At 61.8% G+C, this 27,273-nt stretch overlaps 1 protein-coding gene across 1 annotated transcript; it reads left to right on the top strand.

The window, feature by feature from the left end:
* Nucleotides 1-1,869: 1,869 nt before the first annotated feature.
* Nucleotides 1,870-27,017, top strand: LOC119090983 (fringe glycosyltransferase; the record flags this gene model as incomplete). Its single annotated transcript, XM_037213708.1, has 9 exons — nt 1,870-2,187; nt 8,233-8,281; nt 8,763-8,865; nt 14,946-15,093; nt 18,869-18,954; nt 23,625-23,695; nt 24,157-24,251; nt 24,787-24,869; nt 26,172-27,017. Coding segments are annotated over 9 exons (1,008 nt in total), but the record flags the coding sequence as incomplete, so codon positions are not given.
* Between the last annotated feature and the right edge of the window lie 256 nt (nt 27,018-27,273).

Here is a 27,273-nt window from a genome sequence, read left to right as displayed (position 1 = left end):
GGACGCTGGAGGGTGGCCGCGGCTTCCGGTGCTGGGCGCCGGGGGTCATTACGGCGCGTCTCGGGGGAGACGCCGGTCGCCAGCAGGGCCAGATGAGCAGCCCGAGGTCAGTCATGAGTGGCCCTGCAGGCCGCCAGCTGCAGGCGCAGGACGGCACCGCCACCGACAGGGGCGCGCCCAGAAACAAATAGCGGCAGGACGGGACCTACACCGGCCCCCGAACGGCAACAACGTCCCACTGTAGCCAAACGCTTCGATACCGGCCCCGAGCGGCAACAGCGTCCCACTGTAGCCAAACGCTTCGATACCGGCCCCGAGCGGCAACAACGTCCCACTGTAGCCAAGCGCTTCGCGAGGAATCCTTGGCCATAGTGTCGTGTCTTCTTTTGCTGATCTCTGTTCTCACTGAGTCACTCCATCTGGCCTGGTCGATCGGACGGGTCTCGTCCAGACGATCGGTGCCATTGCCGGAGTTCTCGTCGGTCGCCTTACAGCTATCGCCCGGCGTTCGGGAGTTGCGTGTGATGTGCCTCAGCGAGGCAGCGACCGTTGACCGCAGTGTCACGGGTCGCGACCCGTGACCGCAGTGTCACGGGTCGCGGGGCGGGACACTTACTGCGGAACGTCAGAGTGCTTCTCACCGAGCGGAGCCTGGACACGGAGGGGTGTCACCAGCGACCGATGGTCCTGCGGAGGTCGGACCGTCTTCCAGAGCTCTCAGGGCACGTATGCGGACCCGTGAGATCACGTGGTGATCCCGCAAAGTTGAGGTTCTGTGTGTCAGTGATTCTGATCCATTCATACCACTCGGAGCTCGTGTGATAGTTTGAATGTTGTTGAGACGCGCTTGCAAACGTTAAGTCAATATCATTATCATCTGTAGAGCAGATCTGACTTTTCTGATCTGATCTGATCTGAAAAGAAAAGTAGCGTGCACGCAGTGCTGGGGCAGACAAAGAAGCCACCGATGGCCATCCTCAAAGATGGCTTATTCGCTACCTTTGAGAAAGGACAAACGAACGACTGGAGCATCATCATTCCTGGGACTTCGGTTAAGCGACTCAGGCTGCTGGATTTCACCATGTGCATGTCAAAGTATAACGATAGTTGCTTTCGTCAAGCGCCTCTCCTTTCTAAATTTCGCTTCCCGCGCTGCTTAAATCTGAGCCGGGGACCTTGAGCTGATGCATTATTAGATTGCATGATTTGTAAGCCACAACTACGTCAAAGACGGCCAAGGGGTGTTCAGATCTGGCGGGCTTATCGCTGGCTCGTAGCTGAACAAGCAGGCAACACGTTCTACATTCAAGGCTATGCTCGCTGTCGTCACCTCGGCATACACTTCAGACTGTGTTGCCACACTAAACGGCTCCTGGAAAGCTGGACAGTGCTAAATTGGACCAGAGCTCGGTCCATCAGCAGATACCGTATCAGAGCGGGTCACTTAGCATGCTGCTGCAGCCCAGCCCGCTAAGCCGCGACAGCATGCAGGCTCATATAGGCTAATGTCTGCCCACTAATGGCCGCTGCAGTGCTCTGCGCGGCACGGTAGCATGCCGGTGCTCCTGCCGGCTCGAGCCCGCATGTTTATCACCGTCAGTGTCCACCGTCCCTCTGCCGCGCGCCTCACATCTGGCCAGCAGGCGTCCCCCTCCGTCCCGCCCACTCGGAGCGGCCCCGGCCCGAGGCCTCGGAGTGCGGAGCCCGCGCCGCCGGCCGGCCCGAGCGCCAGTGGAGCCCCAGCGGCCGCCGCGCAAACAGCGCCGCGCCAGCCTCCTGCCCCGTTCTCCGTCACGTGCGCCGCGCTGCGGCCAGATGAGCGCCGCAGAGATGCGCGAGCGCCGGCGCCGCGTGCTGCAGGCGGTGTGTTCGCTGTGCGTGTGCGTGTACCTGGGCGCCGTGGTGGGACGCGGCGCGCGCGTCTCGGCCGCCGACCTCGCGTGGCCCGAGCGCGCGCCTAAGTCGGTAGACGCCGACTACGGCCAGGACTACGGCGAGGAGACGCCGGAGCCCGAGCCCGAGCCAGAGCGCAGCACCAGCCCGCGGTTCGCGTACGTCACGGAGCGCACACCTCAGGCTGATCCGCGGCTCGCCGACGTCTTCATCAGCGTCAAGACGTCCGGACAGTTCCACGACACGCGGCTGCGGCCCATCCTTGACACGTGGTTTCCGCTCGCCAGCCAGCAGGTACGCGCGCGTGCCGCACGCGACACGGGTGGCGGGGCTTGGAGACGGTGCGGTCAGGGATCAGGGGATGCATCACGTGCTCGAGGGTGACGCTTTGCGTGGCTCGAACTTTACTACAAGGCTGTAGAAACACTAGGTAAAGTCGAACCGAGACGTTAACACAATGTATAAGACAGACGTTATTGGATGAATGCTGACTTTCGCATGGCTTCGCGGGGAATTACCAGCCTACGGAAAAGGACCCGACATTGTTTTGATCCGGACTTGCGACACGTGGGCCTGTCAAGAAGTTCGATGTTGGTGAGTGCGTCGACGTAGTTGTTGGAAGGCCCGTGCTGCATGGTTGGGATCTACAGCGGTGTAGAAACTGAGCTTTAAACAGGACAGAAAGCATTTCCACTCCCCATCCGTCTAAGCCACTGATAAGAGCATGTGCCCACTGCCGTTCTTTTTTGCAGTCATGCGTCCCTGCTCCATTTCCAACCGCCGTCGGCTCCAGTCCAGTTGCGGTTCCGGGCAGACGTCACTCTGTCACACCGACCCGAATAGACTCTTGTGTTCTCACGCTGCGTGTAGCCGATGGCCAGCACTCAGAACGTATGGTCTCTCAGACCATACTCGTCACTCAGAACGTCTGGGCCAATCGGGGGCAGTTTCCGGTGATTCCAGTAATCTGGCTTAGATTGTCCGTTATGTGTGGTCCAGCGCAACGATGCGATCCAGATGCTCACGATGCTGTAAACTATTCGACGTCGGGCCGCAAACCATGCCCCGCCCGCAAGGCCATCGGCCTCGAAGTACCCTGTTGGCACAGTTTCCTGGGCATTCAGTGCACATGTATTCTCTCCGCAACTACTCACCACACCACAGGATATCCGCCGTGCCTCGCCCATTGTAAAGACATCGATCGCGTGCGGCATGCGCCGATAGCCGCCGACTTCCGTCCAACTCACAGCGGCCGAGCCCCGCCGGATCAAACGCCGGGCGCGGGTCGAGCCCGGCCGGATCCAACGCCCGGCGCGGGTCGAGCCCGGCCGGATCCAACGCCCGGCGCGGGTCGAGCCCGGCCGGATCCAACGCCCGACGCGGGTCGAGCCCGGCCGGATTCAACGCCCGGCGCGGGTCGAGCCCGGCCGGATCCAACGCCCGGCGCGGGTCGAGCCCGGCCGGATCCAACGCCCGACGCGGGTCGAGCCCGGCCGGATCCAACGCCCGGCGCGGGTCGAGCCCCGCCGGATCCAACGCCCGGCGCGGGTCGAACCCCGCCGGATCAAACGCCCGGCCGGATCAAACGCCTGGTGCAGGTCGAGCGGCCATGCGTGCGCCGCCACTCCTCCGCCGTGCAGAACGCCGCCGGCGCTCCCACGCCGTCCGTCTCGCTGTTTTCCCACGCTCGGGCTGGCGGGCAGCGCCCGTCCGTATCGTCTATCAAAGTGTAAATATTTACCGAGCGGTCGCACGCTGAGCCGCGCAAAATCGTAGCGGACCTATGACGCTACCCTGCGGAAGCCGGTCCGCGCGGTGCAAGCACGGCCTCGACCGGCGCCGCGCGGCCGGCGTCGGTGACGGCAGATGAATCGGCCGTCCGCCGACGAGACGAGTTGCATGACATTAGCGGGTCTATGCCCGGTTTACTCGCCTGCGCTGTGACGCCCGGCATCACTCATGCTACTGGGCGAGCGGCCGCTGCAGCGCGATCCAGACGGCGGCGGGGAATATATTCGGACTTGACCTCTTTGCGCAGGGGACAAACAGCAGGGCCCGTAACATAAACGTTAACGATGTGCATCATGTCATCGCCAGTTTGTGTAAGCAATGTGTTGCTTTGGTAATTGTAACAAGGTCTTAAAGGTTCGTCGCGTGCTACTTGTTATTCGTAATATTCCTTACCGTACAACGTGTACTGTTTTTGGACATTCGGCCGTTGCGAATGAGCCCAAGAGGCCACCTGCACGGTCGATTAAAGCTCGCTGGTCTCAATTACGGGCCACAAGACTGTGTCGGTGTGGCAGTGAGGCGTATCGCGCGCGCGCCGCTGAGGCGCGTCCGCCGCCCCGGCCGCCGCCCGGCCGCCGGCGGCAGTCACCCCAAATAACGTCGGCGTCCGTGATGTCCGACCCATCGGCTGGCCGGCGATTACGCGCCCCTCGGCCTGCGCGGGCAGCGTGATGGGTGACGAGCCGCGCTCACCAGCGCGGCTCGGCGTCACGCACGGCCGCGCCGAGCTGTTGTCGCGCCGAGCTGCGGGCGTCCGTTCATATGGTATGAGCGTTCGTTGATATGGTATGAGCGTTCGATTATCGTCGGCTGGACACGGACGCGGCGAGCGCGGCAACGTGCGGTTTACGGCGCCGGCCAAGTCAGTCGTAATTTTACGACCGTGACGGCATTACCTGCCTCCAATGAGTCGGCGGCGTGAGGGCGAGGGCTCCGAAGGGTTGCGCAGGGTCGCGTCCTGCGCCCTGTACGACTCTCGCCAATCAGTGGCAGCTGTGCGTCTTCCCACGCCGTCGTCGCTTTATTGCGGCGCGTTGCACGGTTGCAGAGCGGCGGCGCGTTGCAGACGTCGCGGCGGGGATCGGGCCGATCCCTCGGCACCCCGCCGCCACCTGGCAAGCGCGTCGGCCGGCCGGCCGCTCGGCGCCGATAGCGCAGACGCATAGCTCGCGCTAACCGCCGGGCCGTCGTCATCCGTTCCCATCTGTGTTGACGGCGCGGCCCGTCGCATCTCGGCGGCGCCATGGGAACGGGCGCGGCGTGTGAGAATCCCACGGCGCCGGCGGCCGCGCTGCTGCGTTTTTGTTGCACGCCCCCCACGCGATTCTCAGCCGGCACCGGCGACCCCTGAACCCGTGACCTGCGCCGTGACCCCGCCGCCCGGCCGGCGCGTCGCGCGCGCCTTTGAAGCGGCGCCTGTGCTCATGCTCGGGTGTCGTGCGCGCCCAGCCGCGCCGGCGGAGCCTGGACTGGCTGAGATCGTCACGCGCGGAGCTGCGCCGCATGGCGTGACGCGATCGGGTCGGCTCGCGAGCACGAGCGCGCGGGGTGTCCGAAAGCCTGCCTCGCCAGCACGCCGCCGATCTGCGAGACATTCCGCTCAGTGGTGGCGCGGCGGAAGTTCGGGCCTGCCGTGTTTGACGCCACTGGTCACTCATGAGCCGCCGCCGACCGATTCACGGCGGCGGGGGCGGGGGTCGCCGGTGCGCTAAGTCGCGTGCGTCGGCGCCGGCTCCCAGGCGGCCTTGCGCCGCCGCCGGCCATGGGAGGACCGTGATTGGCTGTCAGGCGGTAAGCGGCGGCCAGTCGGCGCCGACTGGTGACGTCCGTGAGTGATGACGCCACTGGCGTGGGGTCATAGGTCATGGAACGGTCCTGCGGATGCGGACGCCAGCAGGCACCTTCCCTCCCTGCAGACATGTCAGTGGACGTGCGGGGTGACGCTCTCGTGGTAACCGCGGGCTTTTCGTCAAGCGTACCTTCTTTCTAAACTTCTTCCACCGCAACATGTAAATCTGAGCCGGGGATCTTGAGCTGATGCATTATTAGATTGCATGATTTGTAGGCCACAACTACGTCAAAGACGGCCAAAAGGCGTTCAGATCTGGCGGGCTTATCGCTGGCTCTTAAATGGACGAGCAGGCAACACGTTCTACATTCAAGGCTATGCTCACTGTCGTCACCTCGGTAACCTTTGCTCTCGTGGTAACCGTAAGCCCGTACTGTGTTGTACGGCGGTTTGACGCCTCAAGTTTAATCAGGATTTCATTTTCATTACACAGGCGATTGCGTTGCCACTGCGCGCAAGACATTCTATCTCCTACCACGCAGCGCCGCGGCTGCTTTGAGCGCAAGCCTGAAGCTGGAGCATTCAAAATGGCCTGTTCCCATGCACTCAACGTTGAAGCCAGCTGCTGGTGCCTTTGTGCATGTCGGCTGTAACGAATGTTTTGCTGACTTTGTTAATATGCGCGCCGTTGGTTGCTGATGTGCCAATTAATTCTCGGCTACCGGGCAGTGATTGGCTCCGTCCGCGCCGGAGCCGCCACCCAGCCGCTTATTAGCCAGCCTCCCAAAAACGCTCGCCTCGATCGGTGGCCAGCGTTCGCAGCTGCCCGACTACGGAGGCCGGCAAAAACGCGACCCCGACCCGCTGCCGGGCGCGTCACTCCCGGCGCCGCGTGACCAGCGGCCCGGGTCCCGCGGGCCGCCCCCATCTGCCTCCCTCTCTCTCCCCCATGTAACGGGAGACCAGGGGACTGGGAGCGATGGACCGGACCAGGGAGCCGGCCAACGCTGTATTCGGTGTCACGTGATAATTAGGCACCAGCATGGGGTAATGTGAGCTGATGGCGATTGGGGAGGGGCGGGGAGCCCGGCGCTGGCACAAGTGTTGGCCATTGGAGGGCTTCGCGCCGCACTTTCAAGGTCTGCCAGCACGTAAATGAGTTTTCACAGATGGTGTTATTGTGCGTAAATGTGGGGGTGCCACCCCTGCAGGCGGGTTGTTTGCGGACTGTTATGCCGAGATGGACTGGTTGAGGTAGAAGGGTTTGTTGTACCGGTACGCTTGTTTTGTGCTTCGTTGCCTTAACGTGTTGCTTGTGCGCTCGAGAGGTTGTTGCGAGCGTTACGCCCGTAGGAAGTTAAATTAATGACCTGAAATTGGAGGTAACTTTCGATAGAAATTTACGGCTGCCTATTTTGTAACTTTGTTTTAGTTTATTTTATCGCTCACGATCGAAATTTGCGGCCTATTATATGAAATCTGAGTAGGGTATTTAAGACGCACAAAACCGGCATATTCCATTTAATTTGAGTCTGTAACGTCTCCATTTAATCACGTTCTAAAATAATGGCTTTAATGCACTCACTATCTGCTGTGTCTTCGTGGATTTCTCTAATGAGAATATCCATGTAATAATGGCCCGTTTTATCTCAGAATCGCCGCCGAAAATTATCGCCTGTGTAATTAGGCTCTGAGAGCTGGCGGTCATAAACTGAGCTCTGGAAGTCATATCACTGATAGCCGGCCCGCCGCGCGATCTCCGCCGCCATCTCCAAGGCCGGGCTCCGGGGTCTCGCCTGGACCAGATGCCGAGATACAGGGTCGCCTCATGCGTCAGACGCCGCCGCCCGGGCGCCGCTTCTGTCGCAGCGGCGTTCGCGGCGGCCGGGCAGCAGCCGGGCGGCGGCGACTCCCTCCATGGCGTAGTCGGCCGTCTTCTCTGCCATGTGGCTGACCTGACCCTTACATCGGCTGGCAATGGTTTCAGTAGTAACCTGCGTGACACGTCTGGCTTGCCCTGATTCAAAATGATGGTGACGCTGGATCAGGTGCACATCTGCGGGGCCGAGCCGACTATATCGATTACGAGACATTACGAAAGTAATATAAAGCTTAAATGCTCGGTGAAAAAGTCCTTAACTGATGTTCCAGACCTCCGTTGGTCACCTCGGACATGCGTCGGATGTGTCCACTTGTCCATTGGCACAGGGTTAGTCACTTTTGACACATTGAGCCATCCGCAGGAGATTGTTCAGGCAAGCCCTCTGGGGGAGGGGGGCACGACCGAACAGCTCGGCTCTTGTCACCGGGGCGGCCCGCGGAGTGACGCACCTGTACAGGGGCGGGTCGGGGTCGCAATTACACCGCCAGACCACCGGCGGTTGCGGAAACCTGTCAGTCGGCGGGCATTCATTACCGGCCGTGTCCGCTAAGACCCCGGTAATTTGGCGCGGAAATCGTCCCCGCGGCGACGGTGGCGCCGCCGGGCGGCCGCCGGCGGCGACCGACCTTTACCCGAGCCGGCTTGATTGAAACGAGCCGCCGACAATGGCGAAGGGGGGGAGGGGTCAAGACCACAGGGACACCCCGTCGACTCGACCTCAACCCGGAACCAATGCGTTTATAGGAGGAAATTAGAAAAGGAGAGGCCGCTACGGGGTCCGATGTGTGGTTTGAAGGTGCCGACAGCCGACGAACGGACGGGCCCGGGCGGCAGACGCCGAATGGGACCGACGTTAATTAGTTTTCCTTGCTTCCAGACATGGTTCTTCACGGACGTTGATGACGACGCGCTGCAGCAGAGAACAAGTAAGGGCTGCGGTCTCGGTGATTGCCTTTTATAGTTCATGGACGCATGGCGCGTTCCAAAATGTTGGAGTTAAAGTCCTTTCAAAATCGTTTGTCTTACACATCACGACACATGCTGTAGTGTTGATGTCAAGCGTCCCAATCCAAGGCTTGTCGCCGGCGCACCCTCGTGCGTCCTCGCGCCATCTCCGGTGCGTCTCTTTACTTATCCGAGTCGCAGGCTGGTCCCCACCGCGCGTGAGCCTTCTGGTGAGCTCTGACCTGCGCGCTGTAGTGACCGGCTCAGGCAGTTTCAGTCGGGCTCATTGACCGGCAAGCCAGCGGGCAGATATCGCCGTCGGTTTCTTATTCTGTTCTGTTGAGTTCTGAACTCTGTTGAACTCAAACAAACAATAAGCCCTGCTTTAAGGAAATATAGTAGCGTCAAAAATGTATATGTGATGAGTGCCGTGGTCACATCTAACCCCCCCCCCCCTCGCAGATGGTCACGTGATCAACACCAACTGCTCCTCGTCTCACCGGCGAGATGCGCTCTGCTGCAAGATGGCCGTCGAGTATGACGTGTTCATGGATTCCGGCAAGAAGTAAGCTTCGCTCCCTTGTTCTGGGGCACCGTCAGCTTTCTCACGCAAAAAGACCGCCTTTGGCAGGCGTTTCGTTTCTGAGTTGCACAACAGTGGAATTGTGATGGAGTTGTTTGTTCCACGCCTGGCTGGTTAAAAATGTGGTGAAGGTAAGGCTTGGAGGGGTCTTCCTGCAAGAGGAGTGCAGTTATGTGCGTTGTGTGTGCGCGTATAAGGCGCACCGAACTCCTCACTTTGTCCAGGTCATGGCGGTACCAACATCTAACGACAACGACATGACGACTGACAACGACGGACAGCGACATGACAGCGACTGATAACTCCATGACAACAGCTCGTCCGAGTCAAGCTTTCCTTTCCTGCCGAAGCTGCGTTCTCTCATGCTCGACCCGGTCCCCATTGTCAGCTGACGGCGGCGGGCGGCGGGCGGCGGGACCACCCCCTGAGGTGAAGCCCGCCGCCGGTGGGAGGTGGGCTCGGCCCGCGGCGCCCGCGCAGCGCCGGCTTTGTCTGATTCCGCGGCCGTGCCGACAGTGTCCGGCGCTGTCTACTGGGACGGCCGACGTGTCGCCGCTCCAGCCAGACACAGGCCCGGTGCTGTCTGCTGGGCGGCCGACATGCCGCCGCTCCAGCCAGACACAGGCCCGGCGCTGTCTGCTGGGGCGGCCGACATGTCGTCGCTCCAGCCAGACACCGGCCCGGCGCTGTCTGCTGGGGCGGCCGACATGCCGCCGCTCCAGCCAGACACAGGCCTGGGACTGCGGAGCGGCCGGTGTGGCCGGCCGGACACCACCAAAACCAACAGATGGCAAACGAATGAACAAATGTTGTGTGCTTAAGCTTCTTTGAAACTGGCGGATCCCGTCATCTCATCACTTCGTTCACCATCTTATCCCTTTCTGATGATTTTTAGTGCAACGAGGAGACATTGGACAGTACGACCCACGTGCCCGTACAGTCGGTCAGCTGCGACCTCACCGTTGCCATGACGACCCGGTCCCACAGCGGCACGTGACGACAGACTTTGTCCGCCGCCTGCACCGGGCCGCGAAACAATGCGCGATGTCCGAGGCCCGGTGAATCGGAGGCGCAAGGCAGGCAGAATACGCTGTCGCCTCCGGTCTGGAGTTCTCCCATGCGCCCTGAGCAGGCTGTTCAGATGCCTCTTGCAACGCTAGGCACTGCTGTCCTTGTTTAGAAACTCGAGACTGCTGAATATTCAGCATATGCTGAAGGGAATCTGGTGCACGGAAATCGGAGCTGTTCGTTTCCGTCGCCAGTCCGTCCAGTTCGGTTATCAGCCTGTTCAGCGCGGTTATCAGCCTGTTCAGCGCGGTTATCAGCCTGTTCAGTGCGGTTATCAGCCTGTTTAGTTCGACTGCCGGCCTGTTCGGTTGTCCTGTCGGTGTGTTTAGCTCTCGTGTCGGCGTGTTTAGCTCTTCTGTCGGTGTGTTTAGCTCTCGTGTCGATGTGTTTAGCTCTCGTGTCGGTGTGTTTAGCTCTCGGGTCGGTGTGTTTAGCTCTCGTGTCGGTGTGTTTAACTCTCCCGTCGGTGTGTTTAGCTCTCGTGTCGGTGTGTTTAGCTCTCGGGTCGGTGTGTTTAGCTCTCGTGTCGGTGTGTTTAGCTCTCCTGTCGGTGTGTTTAGCTCTCCTGTCGGTGTGTTTAGCTCTCCTGTCGGCGCGATCAGCTCAAGCGATGCCGTTTCTTGGCTTTACTCCCTCGGCGATGACCCTGACGCATCAACTTTGCGGTCCTCGACCACAGTCAGGCTTAAGCTGCTGTAGCAATGACATCGGTCAATGTGTCTTGATTGCCATCCAATGCCGTCCTCGGCCTTATCTCGATGATTTTACTGCGTTATCGGCATCTGGGTCCTCCACGGGCGCTGGCGATGGCGCAGGCCATGACAGTGACGCTGGCGCCGCCCCCGAACGGTGTCCGGTGGCTCCCGGAGCTGACGCCGCCCTTGAGCAGTGTCCGGCGGTTCCTGGGGCTGGCGCTGACGCCGCCCCTGAGCGGTGTCCGGCGGCTCCCGGAGCTGGCGCTGAGGCCGCCCCTGAGCGGTGTCCGGTGGCTCCCGGGGCGCCGCTGCCGTTATGAGGCGGCGCCGGCTGCAGCCTCGCTCACCTTAATCACCTTGCGGCTACAGCCGAACGCTTTTATGCAGGTGGGAGCGAGCAGCGGCCGGAGACACTCTGAGTGATCTGGTGGCGGGAGGCAGCGCGCCGGTGATGTCACGCGGCCGCGCGGGTGGCCCCGGCGTCCCGCCGACGTGCTGACGTCCCGCTGGCGCCGGCGGCTTCTCCGCAGACGATCTCGCCGGTCCTGGGCGGGGGAATCCTGCGGTGGCCAGGGAGAGGTGGAGGCCTCTGCAGGCGAGGCGCATTTCACGACTGCAGTTTGTTACGGCTGCGGAAAACCGCCCTGTAAAAGTCCGGTCGTCTGTAAATCGATTTGCTGCGCCAAGCTTAAGTCCTTCAAAGAAATTGTTGAGGTTTCTCCGAGAGCGCCTGGTCATGAGGCAAGCAACCTCATCACTGTCGGCATCTGACCACACGGGCGCTGCATGTACTCGAAAACAGCGGAATCAGGGACTAAACCGCCGTAGGTGCTAGTTGGCGGGACCGCTGTACGGTGCAGCTGGGCGTCGCCACGTTGCAGGGTCCGCCGGTGGCGGGCGGTCCGGGGGAGGGGAGGGGAGGGGCGGGGTGCGTGCTGCGTCACGTGACTGCCGTCCCGCCCCCAATTGAGCGGCGTGAGCGCGCGGCGGCCTCAGTAGCCGATCCTGCAAATCACCGCCGTTAATTGTCACGTTTAATTGGAAGCTTGTTGTGCGCGCGGCGGCGGCCGGCGGGGGCGGGCGCCGGCGTGTTTTGCTCGTGACTCGCCTCGTCCGCAGCCCCGGCAGGACTTGTACCGGCGAGAGGGGGCGACAGCCGCCGCCGCAGCTGACCGCAGCTGGCAGGGCCTAGCTGGCCCCGGGGGCGCTGTTACGCAAGGCTCGGTGGAGTACGGGACAAGGCAGCCACTCGGTGTCCGGGCGGGGTATTTGATTTAGCCGCGCCAGCGGGCCGGCCGCCGCGCGCCGCTCGGCATTCCTCCATGACACTTGAATGTGGCGCGCGCCACGGGGCGCCGCAATTTTTTGGCCCTTTTTGTTCGTCGCCCAGCAGGCAGCGTCCTTTCATAGTATTTTATCGGGACGGGAGAATGCCGGCCAGCCCGGACTCTTTTGAGGCTAATTAAGAGCGTATCACTACGCCGTAACACTGGCTTTTAATCTTCGTCGATGGAGGACGGGGTCTGATGGAGGCAATCTCGGTACGAGTCGGAGGCGCGCGGTGGACTAGAGAAGCCTGGTCTCGGCGACTTGGGGGTTTGAATTGGTGTTTGCGTCATCTTCAAACGCAGACCGCCAAGACCGCTAAAAATGCGGGAAACACAATTTTTGGTAAATGCAGCTTAGACCTATAAACCTGCCAACATTGAATCTGTTTGCAGGACTGCACCGATTATTGTGAAATGAGTGGAGAAGTCGTCGTGGGTTCAACGCGTGCTTAATAACAGAGGTACAGAAGTAAGCTTTGGGGAGCATTGAACATGTGGTTAAAGTTTTTTTTCCGTTTCAACAACTTGTCTCATAAACAAGTAAACGACGGCTCCCTGTATTTGATTGGCCTTTGGAGACACGATTTACTTTGCTCATCTCTCTGAAAAATACTTCTAAAGGGAACTCAAGACATTTGAGCACCCACATCTCGGTTGTAAACAGCCTTTCCGCAACGATAATGTGGTGACCAAAGAATGGAATACAAGACCCTGGACTATCCGTTCTCCGTGTTGATCCATTATATTGTGAAAGCTCATGCTCCAGGGAGGGCCCACCGGCTGGCGAGAGCGATTTTCGGCCACGTTTTTCAATCGGCCATCAGCGCAGGCGCTCCAACGGCGCGGCCGGCGGCGCGTCAATGGAGTTGATAATGCTGCGGCTGCCGGCCGTCTCACGTCTGGCGTCCGGCGCGTCACCAGGTCTCCATTAATACCGATTAGTCACAGTCGGCCGCCGGTGCGCGCCGCCACGCCGCGCCTCTCAATGGGGGCCCCGCGCGCCGCCGGCCGGACCGCAGGAGAGCACACTTCCTGTCGAAGATGTGAGCGGACGCGGCTGGCTTTGTCGGGTCCGGCGCCGCCGTGCTGTTGTGCTGGGAGGTGGGATGGCGGCCGGAGCGGTGAGCGCGGCATTTGGCCGGGCTGCGGCCGCCAACCGAACCGTAAACACCTAGTCAGAGGCTCGATTCTGTGACGGCAGCCCGATTAGCTAGCGGGCGGTGGCCACCCAACTGATCGCTCAGTGTCTGAGAACGGGATGCCGCCGGGCCCCACCGCCGTCACGTGGCCTGTGCCGGCCCCGCTCACCTCTTTGTCAGCTCTCCACACCCGAGCGGGCCACGTTCCGAGGCCCACACCCACCTGCCGTCTACGGAGGCTCGCTGTTTGTCCTGTCCTCGCCCCCCCCCCCCCCCCCCTGCTCCCCGAGCGACGCGGTCGACCCTCGTGGTCCACCGTCGCTCCGTCCGGAAAAACAAGGTTTTGTCGCGGATTAATGGCGTCGCTGGGGCTGAATGGTGAGGCGACCGCTCCACACAGGTGCTTCCTGGACCCGGGCCGGGGTTCGCCGCCGGCTTCGGAGGCCGCCGCGGGGCAGGTCACGATGTCCGCTGGAAGTTGTCCCCTCCCCCTCAGTCGGCATCCATCGCACGGGCGCTGATGGTGTGGTTGTTCGTGGCCCGCGGGACCTGCCTGCGTCCACCAGCTGCGGCGTCAGGTCCTGCCGAGGCTGGAAAGGCTGGCTGTCTCCCGCTGTCCGTCCGCATGCTCTGCCGGTGCTGGAGGCTCGGCTGTCGTCCCCGGGTCTTACGCGGCCGCCGGAGGTCGCTGCTGTCGCGCAGGCAGCGCCAAACAGATGCGCTGCGTCGGGGAGGGTCTGCGGGCGCCCACTGTTTCACCAGTCGCCGTCGGTTGGAGGTGGCCTGAGTTGCGCTGTCGCTCAGAAGGACAAGTTCCACGATTGGAGGTGGCCTGAGTTGTGCTGCGGCTCAGGAGGACAAGTTCCACGATTGGAGATGCCCTGAGCTGTGCTGCGGCTCAAGGGGATAAGGTCCACGATTGGAGATGGCCTGAGCTGTGCTGCGGCTCAAGGGGATAAGGTCCACGATTGGAGGTGGCCTGAGCTGTGCTACGGCTCAAGGGGATAAGGTCCACGATTGGAGGTGGCCTGAGCTGTGCTGCGGCTCAGGAGGATAAGGTCCAAGGGGATAAGGTCCACGCGGGTTGACGGCCCTCAGAATGTCTGCGGTCATCTCCCTGACATTCCGAAGTTTGTCCCCCGCCGTGGCCCTGATCTTTATCCCCGGCCCCCGTAGCCGCTCAAGCAGACATAAATCAATAAGTGGTGCAGGCCCGCGTGCCGCAAACATCAAAGCTCGGCAGAATGGGTTCAGCGGTCCGGCAAACGCATTCATGCATCGCTTCTCCAAATGATATCCCACTTTTGTCCGTGGCTTGGATATTGTGTTTGTCAAATGAGCGGCGATGTATTGCATAAAAGCGGGGCCCGTGTTCTGAACGAACTGGTGTGTAATCAGCGGGAAAACACATACGCCAATACGCCGCCGTGGCGCTCCAGTGCGCGGCGAAGGGCGGTCTGCTGATAATAGGTTGTGGATTGCGGCGATGCTGTTGTGCGTCTGGTATGTTGAGCGGCCGCTGGGCACCGTCACCACATCTGTCCAGCAGCTGACGTCAGAGCTCGACTAAGCCCGCCTGCCTCGCCCTGGCGGTCACCTTATCCGGCCCGCCCTGACTGCACACCGACTCTCCTTCCTGGAGTGACTTATCTGACCTGACCTGACCTGACGTGACCTGAGCTGACCTGACCTGACCCGACCTGACCTGACCTGACCTACCTGACCGCGCACCTACTGACCCCTCGGGTGGCTCTAAACCGACCCGACCTTGCCTACTCAGCCTCCCCTGAGCTGACCTCTGAGCTGACACCAACTCTCCCCTGCGTTCACAGGTGGTTCTGCCACTTTGACGACGACAACTACGTGAACACGGCGCGGCTGGGTGAGCTGCTGGCCGGCTTCAGTCCCCGTCAGGACTGGTACCTGGGCAAGAACTCGATCCGCACGCCGCTGCAGATCATAGACCGGGCCATCAGCGGGGTGAGTATGCGACGATTGATCGGATTGGCCGCTGCTCGGCACGCACCAGAAGCACTCACAACGCATTATGCTTAGCTGTAAGGGAACGCACTCGCTTTTCTTCAGCACTCAAATGCATATTAACTACGCCTCGCCGCATACCTGAACGGGCCTGCTGACTAACGGCTGCCGTTTTCTAGAGCCAAAGTAAGAGCCAGCTAGATTAAACGTCAGGTAGATTGACGTAGCCTCCTGGATTGAACGTCGGACAGACCAGTTTACCAGTAACTGCAAGCAAGCTGCTCATCGGGAAATGTCGGGCGTACACGCCAGAACAGGCGTGGGATCTTGTGTGGGAAGCTTTCTTCATCTGCCAGTCATGCTCTTTCTTAGCTCCAATCTGGAGGTGACGCAAGTAGCGGATGCTGACACATAGTATCGGCATAATCCAGCCAGACGCTCCTCTAAGCCCCCTCGATTTCGCCACCGCCCTCGGTGCCTGTTTTTCACCTCGTCCGCTCGCTCCGTGCGGTGTTGTTCCGATTCCGGGTATGAGCTCGCGAACTGCTGGCCGCCGCGTCGTCTTCGCTCCGGACCGTCCTGCGTCAGCTGTCCTCCGTCAGTTGGGCCATCAGGCGGCGGCGAATCATGACGCGGCAGCGACAGATTGGCCGCGATCGGGACGAGGCCGGCGCGGCCGTGGCGGTAATGATGCCTTGTTACCCGCGCTAACGGCGCTCGGCCGCCGCGGCCGCCGCCGTTACTGGCGCCGGTGGCGCCTGGCTGCCGCCGTGACGAACGTGGCGCACGATGACGGTGTAGCGGCGGCGAATGTGGCGCTGTTGTTGGCGCGCCGCCGAGATGGAATCTCGATCGATGTTATCGCGGCCGAGACGGGAGGCGTGTCGGCCGCGGCTGTCGGCGGAGCGCTGAGTCCGCGCCCGCGTGCCGCGAGCAGAGCGAGCTCGCTCCTGCTCCCGCCCCAGTTCCAGTTCCCGCCGCCGCTCCCGCTCCAGGTCCCGCTCCAGGTCCCGCTCCAGGTCCGGTCCGTGCCGCTGTGAGCGGTATGCGGTAGGCTCGCTATCAGTCCGTCTCACCACTCCTGCAGCATCACCACTTCTGCAACCGGGATCGGGCGAGGAGGAGAACGGACCAGTCGTTTTTTACGCCTAGTGGATTAACCCGGCCGACAGCCTGCCTTCCAGCGGGTTTAGTGCGGTGTTGCGCCCTGCGCTGTTGGGAGGTGGGTGAAGGCTGATCCTGCCGTGGGCGGAGGGCGGACGAGTTCGACGGGCGCAGAGTTAGGGCGTCGGCAGCTGCCTGGCCCCAATGTCGATCCTCCCAGCGTCAGCCGGCACAATGGCCGCTTGTGTCAGCCATTTCTCGGCACTGTCCGGTCGCTGACGGTCGGAGCGCGTGCTGTCCCGTTCTCGGCTCGGGGCGTGTTTACACGCCGTTACTGTCACTCAGCGGCGGTGTCAGCTGGCAGCTGAGGGTGACGCTCGCGTAGCCGACGACGGCCTCCCTGAGGTATGTCTGCCGTGCCAGCCCAGGGGAGCTCATGAGGCAGGGCGTGCGTGTTACATGTGGGGCCGATACATGTCCTGAAGGGTCAGTTCTTACGCTTGGTAGGAGCTGGAAGGGCCAAAAGCGGGCGGAGAAAGGGGAGAGAAGGCAGCGAGTAAGACTGCGCATCTTGCTACGGCGTTGTGCCCATAGGCTTCCCAATGCCATGGGCGGTTAGCGCGCCGAACAAACGCCATCCTCGTCAGGTTGTGTGTTCAGGCCGCGTGTTCAGGCCGTGTGTTCAGTGTTCAGGCCGTGTGTTCAGGCCGTGTGTTCAGGCCGTGTGTTCAGGCCGTGTGTTCAGGCCGCGTGTTCAGGCCGTGTGTTCAGGCCGTGTGTTCAGGCCGCGTGTTCAGGCCGCGTCGGCCGGAGTTACCGTGGACTTGCGCACATCCTTCTGCTCCCGGTCGGTTTTTACGTCTGCTGGCCGTGAGCCCACGGAAACCTGTGTTTGGACAAATGCGACAAGGGCAAAGTGAGTAAATATACAGACGGACGGTGACGTCAGGCAGCCAGCCGGAAGTCGGCCGCCTCCGCGAAAACAAAGCCTGAAAAATGTGGCCACGGTCAGGGATGGACGAAAAATGCGCACCGTCTGTCATGGCGGTATTTATCTTGACATGTCATCTGGCCGCGGCTTTGTCTCGTCGCAGCGGCTCGCCCCTTCCACCCTCCTGAGCGCCGATCAATTTTCCACCTTTGTTCTCCGCTGTCGACGCAGGCATCGGTGGAGAGGGGACGAGCAGGGGATGGTTGAGAGGCCGGCGGGCCGCCCGGCGCGCGTGCCGAATCGCAGCAGTGGTTTGACCTGGCCCGACCTGGCCTGACCTGATGATGGCTGGAACTTGGTACGTGGCAGGTCTGCTGAGTTGTGAAAGACTTTGGAAGTACAAAGAGGGAACCTCTGATGGGGAAGAGCATGTCAGCTGTGGCTCCGAACTGATGGAAAGCTCGATTCCACATTTGCCGGTCTTGTTTTTATCAGCTCTGCCGTTAGCTCTCTGTTCAGGCCGGCGCTAGAGCCCCGCTGGATGCGGAAATATGGAAACGTAGAAGTGCCACCCGGTGGGCGGCCCCGGTCGGGTGTCTCCGTTGTGTTGTGTGGCGCTGTCTCCGTTGGTCGGGTGTCTCCGTGGCGCGTGTTGTGAGTTACGAATGAGTAAGCTGCCACCGGTACACCGGGCGACACTGCCGCACTGGAGGCCCTACACCGGCTCACCATCGACCCCCGACCCCTGACCCCGTGCCCTGACGGAAGTGGCGGGCAAACTGCAAAACCCGTCCGGGGTGCGGCGCCGGGTGGATCTTCACCACAGCCGGTCGGCGGGTGGTGACCTGTTCCGCCCCGTCCCGTCCCGCCCGGTCCCGTCCCGCACCGGAACCGGTGACAGCATTCCCCGCTAATTACCGGCTCGGTGCGGTTCGGCGCCAAGGCGGCGGGCGTAAATCACCGGTTGCGCAAACCATTTGCACGGCGACATGACCTGATCCCGGCTTACCGAGCGGCCCCCACCGGTCTCCGTCGCTGGAAGCGTATGGGAAAATGATTGCACGCTGTCGGCGCCGTTTTTCGAGCTGAAATCTGCGGCGGGCGCTTCTTTGATGCTCGACTGGAGACTGACAGCGCGGCGGAGAGGACCGGTCGGATCTGCAGGAGAGGGGGAGGGGCTGGGGCGTCGTGGTGAGGCTCGTAGTAAGAACAGCGAATACATTTTGGGGCACGGAGGGCGGAACCAATGGAGGCCTTGGGTTTTTTGAAGAAATGAGACGATTGTGCATTAGTTTTGCTTGAAAAACGTGATTTGACATCGCATGCAAACACTCATTATGTTGACGCCGGCTGCGTTGACTCAGGCATGAGCTTGTTTTCATGGAACAGTGAACTGCGCTGGTGTCTCGCCCGAGAATCTCAGTTGGGATGGCGTGTGCAAACACTCGTGAAGTCTGCACCGTTTTTGTGAATTTGACATAAGCCAGTCTACGCCGACAATTGCTTGACGTCATTTTCGCACACCACCTAAACTTTCCCAGCCTGACGGAAAAGTTGCATGAATGAAAGTTATCCATGCGACCTGTGTGCATGTACCATATGTGCATCAGAATGGCTAACTCCATTGATGTTATATGCTCACTCGGTGGGCTTATTCAGCGTCCAATGACCTAATACCGTTCGCCTCACCCGGTGTCATCGCAATACTGTGTGGCTGATCAACTGAATGTTCTGTTGCAGGACCGGGTATCGTTCTGGTTCGGGACGGGCGGCGCTGGATTCTGCATCAGCCGGGCCCTCGCACTGAAGATGTCTCCGTTCGCCAGGTAAGACACGCTACGGGCCCAGCAGTGGTGGATCGTCTATCAAAACGCTGATACGAATGCAGACACAGTCGCGCATCGCAAAACATTTAGGAATTCAGCAGCTTATCGCATGCTCCAGCTTGGAGCGGAGTCAAATGGGTGGACTCAGTCGTTCTATCCGCAGCGTGTAACACATCGCAGCAGAGTAGAGGCATTACGAGCCGCACAATATGAGGCGGTGCCGGGGTCCGGCCGAACGCCCCCCCCCCCCCCCTCTCCCTCTCGGCTGTACTGGATCGCCCGGACGGGCTGCAGGCGCACGAGGCAGGCTGTCCCGGCGCACCGCGTGCAGCTTCACCTCATCTGCACCCGTCCGTCGCGCTGCAAAATTTGTCACAACACGTGACGGACACGCCCTGAGGTCCCCCGGCTGCAACCGCCAAAAAAATGCGTCGCCTTGAGAAGAGGTACACGCTGCACTATGGCGAAGTGCCCGACGGCCTATTGTGACGCCGAGATTTCACATGTTGTAATGCAAGTGTCGGCACTGTGCCAGTCTCATCCCCTTTCACGAGCAGGAAAAGTAGTGCAGCGGCGAGTGAGATTCTGGAATCTCTACTCCACAGCCGGCGCAAGGCGATTTCAGCTGTAAAAAATGGCGCGTTCTCCGGTGGCAGTACAGGGTGGATTTATCGTCAGGGAACAGCCGCTTGCCGTGCGATATTACTCGTGCCCCGCGTTCTGCCTGCCGGCGTCCGACGCCGGGTGGTGATCGCCCCCGGCGGAAGCTGCTAGCGTCAGCAGGCGGCGGCCAGCCAGCGGTCGGCGGCGTCGAATGGCGGGCCGGCTGCCAGCTGAGGCAGCGCCGACAGCCGGCCATCGGACCGGGTCACCGGGTCTGACTGCCCGGGTCTGGTCATCCGGCTCTGGTCACCGGGTCTGGTCAGTGGGTCTGGTGTCCGGGTCTGACAATCCACGCTGCAACAGTTGTTTGCGTCGATACTGGTCAAAGGATGCAGAGATATGTGTCTTGTTATGTATTTGCATAATTAAGATCAAGACAGTGACTTTCAAGTTGACTTTGTCCCTCCCCCTTGCGTCGGTTTTCGGTTCGACGATGACCGGCGCTGAGACACCAGCCCTGCCTGCCAGGCTTTCTCCTTTCCGCCGCCCGGGCGGCCGGTTTGAACGGGCGCCGCCGCGGGCCGTAGCCATGGCAACGCGGCGCGACAGCTGGCAGCCGTAAAGCGCGCGCCGGCCGGCCGGTGGCGGCCTGGCCCGCCGTGCCTCCGCCCGGCGCCAATTTCGGCTCGGCGGCGCGGCAGATTGCGGGCCGGCTGACCTCGGGCGCCGGGCGGCCGGGGACACGTGTGATGCTGCGAACGGCCTGCAAGGCTGACCGGGCGCGGTGGCTGGGGCCGCCGCGGCGCTCACCACCTGCCGCCGCGGAATCCGGGCCCGGCTCCGGCCGGCGTCCGGGCCGGGCGTCACCGCCGCAGAAACGGCTGACGGCTGACCACCGGCGGACGGACCCACTCCCCTCCCCCCCCTCCCCCCCCCCCCCCGCCCCCCTCAGATGGCGGAACCCTTCAGCTGACGGCCTTGCTGACGAACCAACGAAACATCAACGGCCGGCTGACAGACCGGTTCCCAAGCCAATGGGCCTTGCCGCCTGGCAGAGGCGTTTACGTGAAACTCTGTCGAAGGACGGGGGACCGCCCTCCACAGGGGAGGGGGTGTGGTGGCTAGCGCTCCGCCGCCCGTAGCCTGCCTCCGAAATGTTCGCCGGCGCGTGCAGCAGTGTCACGGAGGCGCAAAGCGTTCCGCCGATCCCAATCCGCTGAGCTGACAGGCCCTGATCATATCATCAGGCCCTGATCAGGCTGGCAGGCCCTGATCATATCATAGATCATCGCTGCAGACAGCGCGGACAGTGAGCCTCCTGTACCGCCGCTGTGGCTTCCTAACAGTGAGCCTCCTGTACCGCCGCTGCGGCTTCCTAACAGTGAGCCTCCTGTACTGCCACGGTGGCCCCGGACAGTGAGCCTCCAGTACCGCCGCTGTGGCTTCCTAACTGAGCCTCCAGTACCGCCGCTGTGGCCCCGGGCACTGGGCGGCTCCACAGCAGGGACCAGCGGTTAAGTGCGAGATCACGCAGTCTACGCTCCGCTCGTTTTCCGCTTCGGCGGCTTCCCTGTTCCAGACAACGTCGGTATAATCCGGTTTAGTGAGCAGCCGCTGAGGGTGTGGGCTAACGTTGTGTTCGCTGGGTCCGGGGACAACTAACGTGCGGGTGGGATATGCAAATAAGGCATGCATTTCGTCAGAACTTAGTGTACCGCATGCCGTCATTAGCGCAGCCTGTGCAATAACATAACGCGCAAAGGCTCGTACTAGAGTGCTTAGTGCCGCATGAAATTGCCTAGGCCCGCTCGGAGTGTCCCAGCCTCGGGAACAGGCAGTTACGACGAATTGGCGAACGCTCTCGATGGCTATGGCGGCCCTCATGGAATTGCCACCGACGAATAAACGAAACTAATGAAGATGTTGGATGATGTCTCTTTGGTGATCTTGGATGGGGGAGTGCGCTGACAAATAGTGCCAACAACTACGAGTTTCTTTCAAATTGGGCCACTTCCAACACAAAAAGTGTTTTGGCTCTACCGGCCTGATTGCTTTGCGGTGTTTTTAGTCCGTCGAGGTTTCGGTCATCATCACATGTGCTAGCACTGGGAAGAGGTGGGTGCGTCATGATCGCCTTTGACTGTGGCCGGGCGGGTACGCTTTTGAAGCTGTTGTCATCTCCCTCCCTGTCCCGGGCGGATCTTCCATGCCACCGGGTCAGAAAGGCTTCGTCTTGCCCCGCCCCGCCACGGGTTTTTTTGCTACCCAGCCGATACCTCTAATGGGAAATCCTAGCGAAACCATGATAGTCATCTCCTCCACAAAACCTGCTGGCATCGCACGCAATTCTCGCCGAAACAGCGAGGTTCGCCCGCGGCTGGACGGCCGGTAATGGCGTGCGGTCGAAGCAGGTGCGCGCCGACTGTTTGGCGATACAACAAACAGGGCCTGATTGCGTTACACTGGGGACAGTGGCGGCCGGGGAGATTGTCTCGCTGTTTTGAGGACGATTCTAATCCGTCGGCCCACGGCGATGTCATGAATACGCCTCAACTTCCCCACTTTCCTCTCGATTGTTATGTGGACTCCATCAGCGACGACTTCATCGGTTAGCGCGCGAAACATGTGACCGATCCGGTCTGCCGTGAATGTGGCTCGCTCATCCGCCCCGCTGCGTTCCCTGTCGCTGTTCCCTGCGGCGATGTGCCGGCTCCCCGCGACGAGTCGTCCCTCCGCGGCGAGCTGCCGCGGCCGTCAGCCGTGAGCTGCCGCGGCCGTCAGCCGTGAGCTGCCGCGGCCGTCAGCCGTGAGCTGCTGCGGCCGTCAGCCGTGAGCTGCCGCGGCCGTCAGCCGTGAGCTGCTGCGGCCGTCAGCCGTGAGCTGATCGCGGGCGGCGCGGGCGGAAACCCCGCCCGAAACCCCGCTCGGACGGAAACCCCGCCCGGAGCCCCGCTCGGACGGAAACCCCGCCCGAGACCCCGCTCGGGTGGAAACCCCGCCTGAAACCCCGCTCGGACGGAAACCCCGCCCGAGACCCCGCTCGGACGGAAACCCCGCCCGAAATCCCGCTCGGATGGAAACCCCGCCCGGAGCCCCGCTCGGACGGAAACCCCGCCCGGAGCTCCGCTCAGGCGGAAACCCCGCCCGGGGCCCCGTTCGGACGGAAACCCCGCCCGAGACCCCGCTCGGGTGGAAACCCCGCCTGAAACCCCGCTCGGACGGAAACCCCACCCGAGACCCCGCTCGGACGGAAACCCCGCCCGAAATCCCGCTCGGACGGAAACCCCGCCCGGAGCCCCGCTCGGACGGAAACCCCGCCCGGAGCTCCGCTCGGGCGGAAATCCCGCCCGGAGCCCCGCTCGGGTGGAAACCCCGCCCGAAACCCCGCTCGGACGGAAGCCCCGCCCGGAGCCCCCTTCGGACGGAAACCCCGCCCGAAACCCCGCCCGGGCGGAAACCCCTCCCGGAGCCCCGCTCGGACGGAACCCCGCCCGAAACCCCGCTCGGGCGGAAACCCCGCCCGAGGTCCCGCTCGGGCAGAAACCCCGCCCGGAGCCCCGCTCGGACGGAAACCCCATCCGAGCATCGGCACACGCTTCCAGGAGCGGCGTGACCCTGGAAGCGGAGGTCTCTCACGGTGACCGCAGTATATGCAGCCCGCCATTCACCTCTCTCCACAATCTCATAGCTCTGGGACGGCCAGGGCCGGCCGAAGGCGCTCTAATCCTAACCAAATCCAGCAGAGTGGTTTTTGTAGCACGCAATCTGGTACCGAACACGTTTTATGCCTTTCACAACGCCAAGCTCTCCAAATGTCTTTATTCTATGTCATAGCAAAGATCGCAAGCATTAATTTCCAGCTGACCTCTCCTCCATTTCGCATTTACTTCTCCACTTCCCTCAAAGACAGTGTGGTGTTGATCCGACAGCAGGGAAGGCACCAGGAGGCCTCAGATCCTGCCCGTCGGCACCACCGCCGCGCGCTGTGCGCAGGCTGTGGCGCCGTCCCTCCGCCGGGCTCTGGCTTTGTGTCCCCGGCTCACGACGTGGCTCCGCCTTTGTTTCAGCGGCGGACGATTCATGCGCGTCGGCGACAAAATACGACTTCCTGATGACGTCACAATGGGTTACATCATCGGTAGGTGGACAGTGCGACCATCCATCTATCGGCTGTTCGTGGACGGCGTAGAGTCGTTGGCGTTTGGGGACCTTAACCAAACTTTGTACTCAGCCAGAGTAGCGTCGCACCAGTCATCCCGTGAGATTTTACAAACCGAGATTGCAGTTACCTTAAACGTTATCTCGAACGTGCCCGATGCGAACGCCGGCTCTGTTTCAACTGTACACGCTGCTCACCTTGGGCGCAAAATGGCCCTAGCAGTTGACGTGCCCTTGAACCCCAATCAACAACAGCAAAAGAGACTTCTATCAGTGTAAAGCTGTAATGTACAGTGCAGTTTGCTGTCGTTAACCGATGAAGGCCGCCGATGGCTGGACGGCACTAGCGTCGCGCCCTCCGCGTGTGACGCCGGCTGGGCTCGGTGGGGGTGCCGGCTCTGACGTCACTGCAGCGGCGCTGACCGTCGGCCGCCGTTGCAGAGCACCTGGTCAAGACGCGGCTGACGGTGGTGGACGAGTTCCACTCGCACCTGGAGCAGATGAAGTTCATCCGACCGGCCGAACTCAGTCAGCAGGTACGCAGCAGCGCAGCGCGCAGCAGTCAGCAGCGCCCTGTCCAGCTGGGCAAGCCTCTCGCCGCACACTTCGGGGGGGGGGGGTGGGGGAGTAAAACAGTGGGCTCCGGCGAGTTTGGGAGTATAAGCCCGCCGCGCCTGAAGCCCCTACTGGGTGAGGCGGTCCCTCTCAATGTTGACAGGCGGCAGAATTTGAATTGGTATTTGAATTAGTGCATAGCCTACTAGCCGTTGCAGGGTCCCACGTCGGCTGTCACGTGAGGCGCGATAAAGTTTGGCGTCGCGTGGGGATCGATCCCGTGGTCCCTCAGAGCGGCGCCCCCGTCTGGGGTGGGAGACTGCAACCGCCCTCACCGGCGTGAGGCGCTAACACCAGCCGGGCGGCGACTAACGAGTCGGGCTGCGCGGAGCGGCGCCGACAGTCGATTCACGCTGTAATTGCCGCTCGTTGCAGTGCAGGGGTCGCGCGCGGGGTCATGGGAGCGCGCTGCCGCAGACGCGCCGGAAGTGACCGGTTTCCGCCGCCGTGTTTCAGATCTCGTTCAGCTACTCCAAGTACGCCGACGAGATGAATGTGGTGGACGTGGACATCCTGGATCAGGAGCAGGACCCCACTAGGTGAGATGCGGCGACAGCTTGCGTGATCGTGCTGATGTGCGCCTCTTCCAGTTCATTCGGCAAACACCACCTTCGATTGTATAGCGCTTGCAGCATCTGCTAGTGGTGCGAACACTAACGGAATATCCTTGGCACCCGCACACTTCAAAATGATTTCTGGGCTTCCGTGGTTTTCCGTAACAAGCCGGCCAGAACGTGTACGATATGAACGCCTTTTAAAGGGAGCATTCAGGACTTCTGGTCTCCGTTCGTGATCCTGTTCGGGCCGCGTGGAGCCTGCGGTATTATTGTCCTCCGCTCTCTTCATCACCCGCCGTTCCACCTGCCGTTCAGGTAGCCTTTTTTCTGGTCCCAATTGGCCGCGGCCGGCCGTGGGACGGGTTGCCACTGCCTCACATCCGCTCATTAAGCGGCCGCAGCCCGACCGCCCCATGGTCCCGAATACCGACGGCCCGGCCTCGGCGGCGCCGCCGGACTCGCCGGTTATCGCGGCGCGGCCGGCTCTCGTCAGCAATGCGTCCGATCTGTCGCCGGGCGTTCCATCTCATTAGCGCATAGCTGGCCGGCTGCCGCCCGGTCACGGCGTCCTCGGCTAATTAACGGAGATGGCCGATAGCGCGCCGACCGACCCCTCAGGGACGGCCGGACGGATGGCGGCCTCCTGCCTGCCGCCGTCCCCTCGGCCCCGAGTCCGGCTGGAGTCCCCGCCGGAGTCCTCCCGAGTCCGGCATGAGTCCCACCGGAGTCCTGGGTCCGGCATAAGTCCCCGCCGGACTCGGCCGCGCCCCAGGGGGCACACAGTTCAGGTCACACCGCCCGGGGGGAGGTTTTTCGGGCGCGGCCGGGCCGTCACACGGTCGCTGGCTAACGCCGGGTGTCGCCGCTGTCCGGCGACGCCCACAACAATGGCGTCGGACGGCGGCCGGACACGGTTTTTGCACGGCCGGGCCGGGCTGGCCGACGGTGGGGCGTCGGCTCGCAGGCCGCCTCGCTGGCGCGGCGACCGCATCGGTCACTGGCGCCGGCAGCCCGGACGTGGGGAGGGCGAGACAGCGCGTGCGTGTGGGCGTGCTGTTTTTGCCGTCCTTGCGACTGGCCGTTGGAGTGTGGTTTTGTGTAGCGGCCAGCGTTGCAGTGGTCTTGACGGCGCTCAGCGTGCATTTTGAAGGGTGCTACGGTGCGTAGTTTCTGCCACGAGTCATGGGTGGATCGCAGAGGGGCAGAAAGTGGGTTCTCTCCGCTGTCCGTTAGTATCGGCACTAGAGCTCCTGAACGTCCTAACGCACATGTTCTCTTTCCCAGATTTTACTCGCTGCACTGCCTGCTCCACCCGAAAGCGTCGTTTTGCCCGCGCTGACGTCACCACGGGTGTCGTCACGTGACACAGGGCTTTCAGCACTCGCAGCAGACACCAGGCCGGGCGGCGGACCTGTCCGAAGCGTCACGTGATCACCGGGAGCACTGCGGCCAGCCTGCCGGTGGCATCGGTGCCCAGTGTTGTGTTGTCATGCCGTCGCCGCCGCGCCGCGGGATGGGCGGCCAGGCGTCACGAGGTCAGTTCTGCTCGCTTCGGCGCTTGCGCATGCTCCGACCGTGCTCTCAAGCACGGCCGCAAGAAGTGAGGACGGGAAGGGCGCGCACTGCGCCGGGAATGTACAGGGTATGTGGCAATAGCGACGCAGTTCCTCCGCTGTGATGGCTTCAAGTGTCGCGACGCTGTCCGCTCGGTGTGCTGGCCCCTTACTTAGCAGCTCACCGCCGCGAGCTCGATGATGGTAACGGCGGGCGACTGCTGCCGCCGCCGAACCATGGCCGGGCTCGGCCCGTGTCTTGTCAACGGTGGATCGGATATCGCTGTATCTCGGCCAGGTGCAGCCCGTGCCCTGTCGACGGTGGACCGGACACACGATGTCCTCGATGTCCGCGCCGCGTGGATCGTGCTCTTCCGCGGAGCGTTCTCCGCCATCGCGTGCAATAGTGCTGGACAGATCGCGAACTTATCGGCGTAGTGATGGTCAACAGGTGTTTATCAGTGTAGCCGTGGGTGTCGGCGTGGCGTGCGCCGGTCGTGTTTATGCTGTGCTTCTGTGATAGCGCATCGGTGGACTGTGAGTCATGGGTATACAGAAATACATTGCGTCATTTGTCGACTGGTCTGTGCTTGGGACGGACGGTCCGAGGTATGCAGAATGAACGCGCGCCGCGTGTCGGCGCAGAGCTCCAGAACACGGACACTGCTGACGTACAGCCTACGATCCATTTGAGCATTTAAGAACCTCAGTCGACGTTCACGGAAACATCCAGTGACGACTTCGAAATCCCAGGTTAAAGCCTGCGGTGAAATGAAGCCCAGCCGCGAAAGCGTTCTCAGATCATGCAATGTAATTCAGCCAGATTCGGTTCG

This window comes from Pollicipes pollicipes, unplaced genomic scaffold, assembly GCF_011947565.3.
Source record: "Pollicipes pollicipes isolate AB1234 unplaced genomic scaffold, Ppol_2.1 Scaffold_3216;HRSCAF=3773_pilon_pilon_pilon, whole genome shotgun sequence".
NCBI classification, from domain to species: Eukaryota; Metazoa; Arthropoda; class Thecostraca; order Pollicipedomorpha; family Pollicipedidae; genus Pollicipes; species Pollicipes pollicipes.
This window is presented reverse-complemented; position numbering and strand designations above follow the sequence as displayed.